Below are 12,324 nucleotides of genomic sequence, written 5' to 3'. Positions count from 1 at the left end.
ATTTGCTCACATTCATTATAACTTTTCTTTCTAAATTCTTCTTCTTTTTTTCTTCAAATTAGCTTGGTTGACTCACCAACCTAATTTATAGTAATACTTTTCTTTTCATCTGTTATATTTTGCCTTGTAAATTTATCTTTATAAGTATTAATCAATCCCCAAACTTTTTAAGAAAAAATAAATACCATTCATTTATGAAAGTAGGGTTATATAGTACACTATAGATGAATTTGAACTAGAAAATAAAGTAAACAAAAGCATCTCCTAATTACCATGGGATCAAATTAGATTTAATCCTAACTTAATTAAGAAAATTACATCATTATTGACTTTGACATTAACGTTCCGTTTTTACCATTTAATTTATAGATCATTGGTTTATTTAAAATTATATGATATCACGTGAAGATTAGACGTATTTTTTAAATTTTGTAGATGAAAGACGATAGTCGTTGCTATCATTAATACGAACATCATTGGGAGGGAGGTTGAGTTCTGGCTGCCCCTGCAGCTCTCATAAAAGTACTATAAACTTGAAGGAAAAATATTCCCTTTTTTCTCTTCATGCCTTTGGCTTTGGAAACTTACAAAAAAAACCAAACCCCAATCATAATTTTCATTTCTCTTTTTAACTTTTTCTTTTCTTTCTAAATCATACTTTTTATTTTTATAATTGAAAACCCATTTTTCCAAGTTTCTGATATACATGTAATTCTTAAATTAAAAAATAATAATAATAAAGTTTTAATATCAGAAAAAATCAATATGATTGTAATTATCGATATCAAAATTTCAATTTTACTTCTCGTTTTTTTTACATGGGAGGATCTATTTGATTTTAGGTTAAACTATATAATTTTAAAAATTAGAATTTAATTGAATAAGGTTTTGATATAAAACCTTGTAATAACTAATAACTCATGTTCATCGTTTTGATAAAATCCATAGATCTACTCGAGAAAGTTTTATCGAACTATTAAAACAAATTCTAATTAAGTTAGGTTGTTGATGTGATTGAAAATTGGATTAAAAGTGAGATGAAGAAAATAAGGAGAAGAATATGAATTAGTCTGAAAAAAGGAAGATATTGAGAATGAATAATAATCATTTGTGGTGAAGTACAAGGCGCCTCCTCTTGGATGTAAGGCTAGAATTTGAGCGTTCAATAAGAGATTTCAACGCATTTTGAAGGAAATGAACAGATTCGACACTATGGTGGTCGTTAGCGGCGATAAGCAGGACGTTACGAATTCGACCACCAACCGTGACAATGTCAGCCCTAAGGGTTTTGAGGTGTAGAGAATTAAGGATATCATTAAGGTCAGGGATGAGGTCAGAGCGGTCCTCACAACACAACGATGCCTTGAACAGAAGCCTTCCATCCTCCGATTTCTCCCCAGAAAGCACACTGATCTCATCGGTCTCCGAGGGGAAGCTTTCGAGCTCTGCGATCTCCAACGTCTCGTTTTTAAGCTCTTTCACTCGCTCAACAACTTTTGCAAGAAGAGATGCCTTGTCCGTCTAATTGAAAAAATGTGAATTATAAGTGTATGTTGGAAAAAAAAATGTAAGGAGCGAAACTTGAATTTGAGTTATATATATATTAGTTCGATCCATTGAGCATATACTAAATTCACCGGATGAGTGTAGATAAGGGTTGGAAATAATAAAGGTTTCAAACTTTCCTAAATACACACTAAAATAATAGGGGTAAGAAGATTGTAAGTAGAGAGAAAGAACAAAAAAGTGAGGTTGTATTTTATGACTTTTTGGCAGTGAAGAGAGAGTTTTGGCAGTTTTTGCTTTGAAGAAAACAAACAAACACTGTCTCTAAATTTGTCTAAACTCAACCAACAAACAAACAAACATCTGTTTGTAGTGTTCAGAAAATCTTAGGGTTGGAGTTCACCAAAGATTCTTTAAAAAGAATTCATTCTTGTTCCTTTTACTTGTACACATATACGCTCGTATCCCTTTTTTTTTTTTATAAAGCTGGGTTAAGAAGAAATGAGTTGAATCTCATCACCATCGTCTAAATATCGGACTCCAGTTTTCTTTGACTGTGTATACAAATAGCCAAGTTCATATGTGAGGAAAACAAAATCCCAGATCAAATAGGCTAGGATGATTCTGAGTTTATAATGAATGACAAACTATGTTAATGATAATATATAAAGAGGTCTGTTGTTCTAACAATTTGTCAGTGTTTGTTGGGTTTATAATAGGGTGTGGAGAAATGAAAGAAAAGAAGAGATGGAGAAATTATTAACGAGTAAAATAATTAAAAGGAAAAGAGAAAAGGATGACCTTAGAATTACAAGGAAGAAGAGTACGAAGCTTATCAAGATGAGAATTAATTCTCTCCCTCCTCCGCTTCTCAGCCTCCTTATGATTCTTCAAAGCCGCCAAAGCTCTATCGTGAGGCGTCGGCGCGGCCACCCCTTGGGGAGACTTATTATTATCCAGAGGGTAATAAGAAGAAGAGCTGGACATGGTTTGAGTAGAAGCCGGCGGCGGAGGAAAGGCCGGACCGCCGAGGGTGAAGGCTCCGGTCTGTGCCAGCAATCTGTAAAGCTCAGAGCTTTGTGGTTGATCATGATCATGATCAGGGCGTTGCATCATTACTCTAAATTAAATTCCTTCTTCTTAAATTTCAAAAAATTTCTTTTGCTAAAGTGAGAGATTGGGTTTTGGAGGAAGCTTTCGGTGGGTTTTTATAATTTATTTTTCCCTTTTCTTTTTTAAATTATATATATATATATATATATATATATATATAATATAATATAATATAATATGGGGGTGGGGTTAATTAATTATTATTGGGGTTGGCTTATAAATAATGATAATGTTTGTGTGTATCCATAAATATTAATTAGTATATGATCAAGATTATTATTATTATACTACATATTATTTTAGCTTCTATATTTGTAAATCACTTTTACTAAATTATACAGCTTTTACTTTTGGGATAATTAAACAAAAATATATAACTTTACTTATCATATATTTCCATTCTCAATGTGTGTGTATGTATATTTCCTTTGAGCTTTGAGACAAGCAATAATATTAACTTTTTGAGAGAGAATCAAACCAAATATACCATTTGTTTTGAGTTTGGTTTGTTTTAGTTTTTAGATTTGAAAATGTTACACTTTTAGTCTTTTAACTAATGAGTTTAATTTCGGTTTATTCTTTTACGTTTCAAAATGTTACAATTTTACTTTTGAGATTTGAATTTTGTTTTAAATTTAATTTATCGTATGTATCAAGATTTACACGTGTATAAGTAACTTTGGTTTTTTTACATAAAAAAACACCGATTTTTCGATTTTAGTGCTAAAGTCTATTGATTTGATTTAAAAGAGTTTTTTTAAAAGTTTATATAGGGTTTAGTTTTCATTTAGTTCCATGTTTCAAAAGATTACCTACGTTCAAAAATTCAAATGTATACGTGATTTTCTTGGATGATAGAGGTATAATATTAGATTATATAAACATGTAAATTCAACTTAATTATTAAAATCAATACTAAAATGAGGATCTCACAATGTTTACAATAGATTGGTTATCATATAAATGGAATAATGAGTGAAACAAAGTGTTACCTAATAAAAATATGATAAGTTTTTCTTGAATTAACACACACCTTTTTAATACCTAGAGAAAAAGAAGATCAGTGGGTAAAGTTATGATGAGTATATGTTCTTTTACTGTCTTCCTCACAAGCAGGGAGTGAGTGGACACAACAGAATTAATGTGGGGGGTGTTAATATAACACCCTAGCTATCTACTTTTTACAAAGTTGATGAAATAACAATAATTTTAATTCAGATACATATTATAATACAGAAACTTAAACTTACTATCATATACATACATACAGCACATTCAAATTAGAGTTAAAGCAGTACTCGTGGGTTGTTGATCCGAAGACTTTTGTCTCTCTAATTACAATATATATAATACAAACACATTCACGTAACATTCCATTAGTTGTTGATATTCTCTCATTCTATATAGTTAGGGTTGGATGTAATTGATTTATATATGGATCATTTGTTGACGTAATTGTAATTAACTTGGAGGTGGTTTTTCTGTTTATAACTTACTCTCTGTCGTATAATTTTTCATATGATCATATTTTGGTGTTTTGTTGTTTTGTTGTTTGAATTTAGCATCAATATATATGTGCAACATATTAACAAATTAAACACACAAATGATTCCATGAATATATAGAAACTGACAGATCAAATCATATTGAAAGAAAAAAAATGGCATACGTAATTACGTAATTTGACCATTATGTCATTGTTGTTAGGATTGTTATATAATTGCTAATTATAATACCAAATGTGTATGATAATTTGCCAATAATACTAATTGTTATCTAATTTTAATATGATATCAATTTTTAATGTTGTTGAATACAATTTGAGAATGATGGATAGTTATTTGATTGAGATAGATTAGTAAGGAATTGTTGTCAAATAATATCTAAAGAAAATTGTTTTGATTTAAGTTAAGTGGAATTAAATAAAGAAAAATGGAAGAAAATAACAAGAATGGGTTCCATTACAAATTAAAATTCAAAAACTTAACTAATAACTTTCTATTCCAAATTATTGTTGTTATTATTATTTTTAGGGTAAGGTTAACTTCTTTCAATTTTTTTTTTTAATTTGTTTAATATATATTTTAAAAATATATTTTTGTTATTAGATGTGTTTTTAAATAGAAAATTAGAAAATTTTATGTATAATTTTGGTTGAGAAATAATTAAATTAAATTAGAAAAGATGAATTTAATAAGAAATGAGATATTTAATATATAAATAAAAAAAAGAAAATGTTGATTTAGTTAAGTTTTTAAAATTTAATTTGTAATCGAATTAATTCTTTTTTTTTTTCATTTTTCATAAATATTAATTTTTTTTATTTAATTATCAATTGATGGCTTCAATTATTATTATTTTTTTTTAAGTAACTTCAACTTCTATTGATTATTATTATTACTATTTTCATTTGTTTAATATATTTTTTAATAACATCTTTTCTTAATATATTGGTTTTTAAACAAAATTGAAAATTGAAAAAATATGTAGGTATAATTTTGATTAAAAAATAATTAAATTAAATTAAAAAATTGAAGATTAAAAATTGAGATATTTAAATATATATATATATATATATATATATATATATATATATATATATATAAATTAATTTAATAAAGAAATATATTTTTAGAATTTGAATGTTTAATATATATAATATATATATGGATATGTATATATAAATAATGAGAAAAAATAGAACATGTGAAACCCACGTATAATGTATATAGATAATGAGAACATAAAAAATTGTGGAACCCAATGTAATGTAATATATATATATATGAATATGTATATAAATAAAGTTAAAAAATAGAAGATGTGGGATCCACTACATTGAAGTTATGGATCGGGTGCACGACTTCACCTATTTTAGTTTTGTATATCCTATTTTTGACATGTTTCAAAATTTACATTACTTTTTAGAAAAGTTCTTTTTTGTAATATGGCTTTTTAAAGGAATTCGAAAACTCTAACAAATGCAATAATTAGGTGAATCAGTGTAAGAATTATCCAAATAACCTGACAACACATGCTATCCAACTCATATTATAAGAGTCGGATCAAATTAAGTTAAAGCGTGGGTTGGATTGAATTCAAAGTTCTAGTTTTTTTTTAGTGAAAAATTGGATTAAGTCCAATCCAACCAAAATTAATTAATTATATGTTATATATTATAGATTTTATTATTAATTGAAGAACAGAGAAAGAGAGAATTTTTAGTATCAGACATCCTCTCTCCACACTATAAATTGGTGGTTATAAGTATCAATAGACGCCACACTAACATCAGGGAATCCCACTTTTCGCATACTGTGTTTAACTCACAAATAAATTGAGAAGAGGAAAAGAAAAAAGGTAGTATAGGAAATTTTCCTACCACGAGCATCGATAGAGAGGGGGAATTTAACATTTCTACATGAAGAATGGAAAAATTAAAAAAAGAAAAAAGTAGTAGTAAAAGCCAAAGGGCCATGAATGGCCTTCTTCTTAACTCTTGAGTTTTAAGTAGTTGGCTAAACCTGGGTACATTATCCTCCTCTGTTCTTCTTCCACTGTACAATAATCCTCTAAATTTCAACCCCCACCAATCACTTCAATGACAAAACGTAAGAAACAACTTGCACAACTACAACAAATTACACCTCACATCACAACATGCACCAACAACGCTTCTTAGGCAACAAGCTTCTGCACCCCTATTCCTTCTGAGCAGGATCATATTATTATGGTTCTTCACTACGGCACGCCCCGAGTTCAGAATCATATCCAATTCCTTCAACAATTTTGGTCAAGGAAGTTTAACAATAGAAAATTTTGGGTTTGTTTATCTGGGTTTTTCTTTATGCCTTCTGAAATGCGCGAGAAGAGACACCATGTAGAAGTCTGACAAATCCCAGGAAGCTAAGCTTCCCATCTGAGTGTCTGATCCAGTCTTGGAGAACCACATGGACCGGTACCGAAGGACTAAGTCCAAGTTCCTGAGAGAGAATGTAACATATATATTAATAAAGGAAAAAGAAAAACAGATAACTCAGATGCAGAGGTCCAATAGAATTAGAGGGTGTTTATATACGACATCTCTCTAAACACTGGACCCAAAATCATAAACAGCCTATAGTGCCAACTTTTAAGTTCCAAGGGCGTTCGCCATGAGCCCCCACCAAGGCAGGACTCTGTGCCTGGTCATCCAGAGCGTTGGAGAACATATTTAAAGCATTTCAACATATATCATAAAACATGCCACTTCAACCACATGCACAGCAAACGATCTACAAAACAGAGAAAAAGAGCGTACTGAAGCAAGTTCCTCGATCATTATTGGTCGGTTTCCGTCCTTGTCAAAATGATCATAAGCATGCCGGGCATGTTGCTCCCAGCTCTCCATTCCCTCTAGTTGGTATATACTTATGGCAGCCGCACAGAATTCTTCAAAATCTAATTTTCTGTACTGAATGGAACTAACCTGCCAGAGAGCATGCAACGCGTACATAATTGATATGACACGTCACCCATATTTCTTTCAAAGACGTATTAGAATTGAAAGAAAATAAAAAGAACTTTTACCACGTTGGCATAATCAAGAACTCTCGAATCCTTTATTGCTTCTGTTGAGTTCTTAATTAAAGCCTGCAAAATTATAATTCCATTACAATACGTTCTTGGAAGTCTTTATCATCGTATGTGATATCAGAAAAAGATCCAACCGTCTTGAAGTTTTGCATGGAAATGAGCCCATTCTTGTTAGGCCCCAACAGTGTAAATTGCTTCTGAAGATAACCTAGTTGAACAGCACTTAATGTCTTTGCAAGAGCCTGTGGAAAATTGATGTCCCAAACCAATCAGTTGCAAGAAGTTGGCATCTTACGAGGCCGAAAAACAAAACAGAAAAATGACCTAATACAATAAAACAATAAAATATAAATGGTATGATGATACTTACACCCAACGCTGATTTACGCAGTGAAGATGAGCAAATATAACTTCTGACAAGCTTGAAAGTAATCGTATCCAATGGTATCTTGATATCTTGGTGATCAGCTAACCACGGATGGCCTACATGCAAGAATTGTTGTTTGAGCTTTACAAAATAAAACAAACAAATGCTATAAAATATATCTTTCTAAGCAGAGCAATTAAAGAAAGATCTTCACAATGAAGTTCAGCAAACATACACAGGGCCTGAGCAGCAGTCAATCTCTTGCGATAGTCTTTGTTCAACAGTCTCTTCACAAAATCAATTGCATCAATAGATAAACTAGGCCATGGGGCTTCCTCAAAGTTTGGATCTGCCTTTAAAACAGCTCGAAAAATACCAGATTCTGTTCGGGCCCAAAATGGTCGACTTCCACACAAGAGAATATAAGCAATTACACCAATACTCCACATGTCTGCCTCGGTTCCATATGATCTATGTAAAACTTCAGGAGCAACATAATAAGCACTTCCAACAATGTCATTCAATCTCTCATCTGTATAAAGGGATCAAAATGTCAGAAATCTGCAGTCTAATTTCAAATAGATGGTTGGATAAAAAAACAAGAGTTCAGAGTCCAGACCTGGTTTTACATAATCAGAAAGGCCGAAATCAATAGCTTTAAGAGTGGAAGTCTCATCTTTTGATGTAAAAAGAAAATTCTGAAGTAAAAGGCGTATCACAATTAGAAAGAAAAAAGTGCAAAAATATCACAAAGATTAGTAAACAACCAATTCGAATGTCAGTAAGATGAACAAACAAATGTTAGAAAGAGAAATTGCTACGTGTCATGATTTTGACTCTTGTTACTTTGCTTCAGGTTAGAGGTTCAAATCTCACCTCCACATTTTTGTGTACTAAAGAAACTGTATTAATTAGATCCAAATTCTTTCAAAACCAAAATGCAACCCGAAGAAATTGTGGCATTTGATAACACTCCTAGTTTCTTTTATTTATATCTTTTGTATAGGAATTCTAATTTCTATTCCTTGTTTTTTACTTTTTTAAAGAAGAAAAATGAAACCAACTTTCAGTTATTATTTGTGTTGTTTCTTTTTTTATATTAAAAAATAAACAGAGATGTGTTGTAGTGTTTGTAACCCTTGAATGTTTTGTTCTCTCAAATTGTAAGTTTCTTTTTTTAGGGTACTCAAACTCTAACCTAGAACATTTAAAATTTACATGAAAAAATACTTTCTAAATAAAATATCCAAAAGTATTTTTTTGTATTTACTTTATATATATAAAAATAGTCATTGTAGAATTTTTCTTCATTTCTAAAACTTGTAATATGGTTTTTAAGAATATTTAAAAAAAAGAAAGAGAAACGAGGAAAAGGAAATAGTTAACAAACACATTTTTGTCAACAACTATAAACAAGAAATTGAAAATGAAAAGCAGAAATATCATGAAACGACCATTAAGATGCTGGAACTTGATTGATGTAGATGGGTGAATACATGAATAAAAATAAATACAAATGAGCAAAATTTTTAGCCATTTACCTCAGGCTTGAGGTCACGATGAACCACACCTTGAAGGTGACAGTAAGCGACCACACTCAAAATCTGAACCATGATAACTTTTGCATCTTCCTCTGAGTACTTGCCACCCCTAAAGAATTCAAAAGATTATCAACAACTAAGAAATCCAAACCGAAGACGTTCTAGAGTAAACGATCTTCCTGTACATTCAGTTTAGTAGCATGCAACAATAAAAGGATACCTCGAAAGTATCCTATCAAGAAGTTCACCTCCTTCGCATAACCTGAAGAGCATAAATAATAAAATAAAATTGTTGTGTGAATTTACTCAATCACGCTGGAGGTTGGTCGGTAGGGGCAATATAAACTTACTCCATCACAACGTAAATATTTTCTTCATCTTCATATGAATCATAGAACTGCACCAAGTTTTTATGTCCAGTGAGGGCCCGCAGTATTTTCACTTCCCTTCTCACATCCTCTATCGCTATTGCAGTAGTCATCTGCACATTATTTTCTTCCCAATAAGAACCAGAAAACTACTCGTAACAAAATGCTGAATTCATGTCCAAAAGGCATTCATCGTCTATAAAAAGACTATCGTCCAATTCAACCAAAAATTTAAAAGTAAGAATGTATCTTATATTAACTAATTTTAGCAATCAATATTTTATGAACAAGTTACATAAGCTGGTTAGGAACTATTTTAGTTAATTTAAATAGATTTGTAGTTCGATTTCACCCAAGCCTGTGGCATAACTGACAAAGAAAACAATGTAAGGATGATTCATTACTAACCAAAAGAAGTAAAGAAGTGCCTTATACAGCTTTTTTGGTCCCAATTCCCCAACATAAAACAGACAGACGAACATGATATTGGGTTAAGTAGGCACACAATCACCTTAAATGCTAATAAAAGAAGGGGCTCCACGAACATTTCATCAAAGCAAAAATTCTCCAACCTCAAAATTCCCCGCATTACACAAAAGAAAATCATGAGACACCAAAAAATTATCCGAAATAAAAACAACTCCAGATTCATAAATCCAATAAATTAATAAATTGTCCAACCATTACGAGATGGTGAACCGATATTCTTGACATTGCGCAGGATGAAAATAAGAACATAGAACCATAATACTACAACAACTTAGTGGATGCAAATTTGTAGTTGAAAACAGAGACGCAAGTAAGTAAAATCAACCTTGGATTTAGGGATGATTTTGACAGCGACTTGTTGGCCTTTGAAGGAGCCTTTTTTAGCTCTGGCAGAGCAAGTATAGCCGAAATGGCCGCGACCCACTTCGTCACCAAGGTCATAGTGAGCGGCAAAGTGCTTGGAATAGCCGAAGTTCTTATCCAAGGCTACATCGCACTCGCTTCCTTCGGGGATAGATGCCTCATTGGGTTTGACGGAGCCATGACGGCGAGCGAGAAGAGCCCGAATGTGCTTGGCCGGAGATGGTGGCGGGAAGGGGCGCTTGAAAAGGCGGAGAGGGGTGGAGGTGATGCTGGAGTTGGCCGGAGAGGAGCTCTTGAAGAGATTGGGCAGAGGACTTGGGCTATAGAATGGGAAATTGGTTGGCGTTTTGGGGGTTTCAGATTGAATCACTGAATTGGGGTTTTCTGAATTGGGTTTTGGGTTTTGTTCAATGGGCTTTCCATGACAGAGCCCCATGGAATCCGAAATCCAGTTGAACACACACAAACTAAAATCACTCACAGATTAGACCTCCTTGTTTTACCAAAACTCCAGCAATTGCAATGTTCTTATACCATTCCCAATAATACTCACAAAACTTGTTGAATTCTATTCCACAGTTACAAAAACAAAAAAAAAAGACAAAAAAAAAACAATTGGGGAAGAATTATGGAGTTGATCAGCCAAATCAGGGGAGATCAGCAAATGGGTAGAGAGATTATCATCCAAATATTCCAATGGTATGATGATAAGAGAAGAAAAAGAGAAAACCCACGTGGAAAGCAAGCAAACTAACCTGGAAATAAAAAACAGAGAGAAGGTTTGTGTGATTGAATGTGAAAAAAAGTGAGGAAGGGAGAAGGAAGAAGAAAAAGAAGAAGAAGAAGAAGAGAGAATTGTTGAAGAAGAAGTAAATGATGGTGAGAAAGAAGAAGAAGAAGAAGAAGTGAGTGAATAAGAGAAAAAGGGAGAGGGGATTGAGAAGAATGAGAGGGAAAGAAGAAGTAGAAGAAGAAGAAGAGAAAAGGGAGAAAGAAGAAATTAAAATGGAGAAAAAGAAGATAAAACAAAAGTAAGGAAAAGATGCTTAGCAGAGGGAGCAAGAAAAAGAAAAAGAAAAGCAGAGTGAGAGAGAGAGAGAGATAGAGAGAGAAGAGACGAGAAGCACCCCCCCCCCCCCCCCCCCCCCCCCCCCCCCCCCAACCTCCTTTTCTTGCTTTTTCTAAGTAAAGTTCTTCTTTTTCTTTTTAATTACAATTTTAATCCATCTAATTTTCTTTTTTTACAAAATTATCATTATCATAAACCACCCAAAAGAAGAAAAAACTATTAAAACAATTTTTAAAATATAATCAAATTAAAAAAATATTTTGATATTTTGTTATATTAGTCCGAACAAACTTAATAAATAATCCAAGTCAATATTATTTTCTTTCTAAAAGCCAGTCATTTGGTAATCATTTAGACGGTATGTCAAAGTTTTATCAAACTAAACCGACTAAGTTCTTTCTGACTAGTACTAAATTTATAACCTAACATAACATTTTTTAATCAAAATATTATACAATAATAATACAATATTCAAAAAAGGAAAATACAATATAGAATTATATTTTCAAATTAATTAAAAAATACATAAACTAAAAATAATAATTAATATTTTTTTGATTGTATTTGGTTAATGGCTTGGTGAGGCAATGTGGTGAATTTGAATAACTTGTTGTGTTGAGATAATATAATAATGAAAGATTTCATAAGCTTTTTATTCATTTTTTCCTTTGGCTTCTCTTCTCTCTTAACAATAATAGAAGTGGGGTTGGGTTTGGATCCTTCCAGCCTGTCTTTATTCATCACCAAAAACTAACAATAAATCTCTCTCTTTCTCTTTCTCTTTCTCTCTCAAATTAATTCATTAATTAAAACTTTCCTAATCATAATTATAAACAAAAACATATATATTATTAAATATGAGCTAACCCAAGCCTATCATACAATACAATAGATAGATATTTGTGTATGCTTATGAATAAATAACTTTGACTT

General features: G+C 31.5%; 2 protein-coding genes across 3 annotated transcripts; both read right to left on the bottom strand.

Annotated features, from left to right (window-relative positions):
* Window positions 1–1,061: 1,061 nt before the first annotated feature.
* LOC101220675 (transcription factor bHLH106) lies at window positions 1,062–2,695 on the bottom strand. The gene is made up of 2 exons (XM_004141152.3): window positions 2,308–2,695; window positions 1,062–1,521 (listed from the first exon to the last, which is right to left on the bottom strand). The coding sequence occupies exons 1-2, from the start codon at window positions 2,620–2,622 to the stop codon at window positions 1,105–1,107; spliced, it is 732 nt and encodes a 243-aa protein (XP_004141200.1). The 5' UTR covers window positions 2,623–2,695; the 3' UTR covers window positions 1,062–1,104.
* A 3,288-nt stretch (window positions 2,696–5,983) lies between these two features.
* Window positions 5,984–11,230, bottom strand: LOC101221693 (CDPK-related kinase 1). 2 transcript variants are annotated; one of them, XM_004141074.3, is made up of 11 exons: window positions 10,285–11,230; window positions 9,453–9,583; window positions 9,323–9,364; window positions 9,103–9,211; window positions 8,181–8,259; window positions 7,797–8,093; window positions 7,565–7,677; window positions 7,329–7,436; window positions 7,189–7,251; window positions 6,920–7,087; window positions 5,984–6,602 (listed from the first exon to the last, which is right to left on the bottom strand). In XM_004141074.3, exons 1-11 carry the CDS (start codon window positions 10,756–10,758, stop codon window positions 6,465–6,467), a joined length of 1,722 nt encoding a protein of 573 aa, XP_004141122.1. In that variant the 5' UTR covers window positions 10,759–11,230; the 3' UTR covers window positions 5,984–6,464. The 2 variants fall into 2 exon arrangements, with proteins under 2 accessions (XP_004141122.1, XP_011652309.2); XM_011654007.2 differs by lacking the exon at window positions 10,285–11,230 and adding an exon at window positions 9,982–10,200.
* Window positions 11,231–12,324: the final 1,094 nt, after the last annotated feature.

Source organism: Cucumis sativus, chromosome 3 (genome assembly GCF_000004075.3).
Source record: "Cucumis sativus cultivar 9930 chromosome 3, Cucumber_9930_V3, whole genome shotgun sequence".
NCBI lineage: Eukaryota > Viridiplantae > Streptophyta > Magnoliopsida > Cucurbitales > Cucurbitaceae > Cucumis > Cucumis sativus.
Note: the sequence above shows the minus strand (reverse complement) of the source record. Positions and strands in the feature narration are given on the sequence as shown.

What these genes read in the sequence shown, in the direction of transcription:
- LOC101220675 (XM_004141152.3), bottom strand. Translation starts at nt 2,622, where the DNA reads ATGATGCAACGCCCTGATCATGATCATGATCAACCACAAAGCTCTGAG. An exon ending in TTCTTCCTTGTAATTCTAAG is followed by an intron (nt 1,522 to 2,307) that starts GTCATCCTTTTC and finishes TTTTTCAATTAG; the next exon opens with ACGGACAAGGCATCTCTTCT.
- LOC101221693 (XM_004141074.3), bottom strand. Translation starts at nt 10,758, where the DNA reads ATGGGGCTCTGTCATGGAAAGCCCATTGAACAAAACCCAAAACCCAAT. An exon ending in TTCTGATTATGTAAAACCAG is followed by an intron (nt 8,094 to 8,180) that starts GTCTGGACTCTG and finishes CCCTTTATACAG; the next exon opens with ATGAGAGATTGAATGACATT. An exon ending in TGCGTAAATCAGCGTTGGGT is followed by an intron (nt 7,437 to 7,564) that starts GTAAGTATCATC and finishes AATTTTCCACAG; the next exon opens with GCTCTTGCAAAGACATTAAG.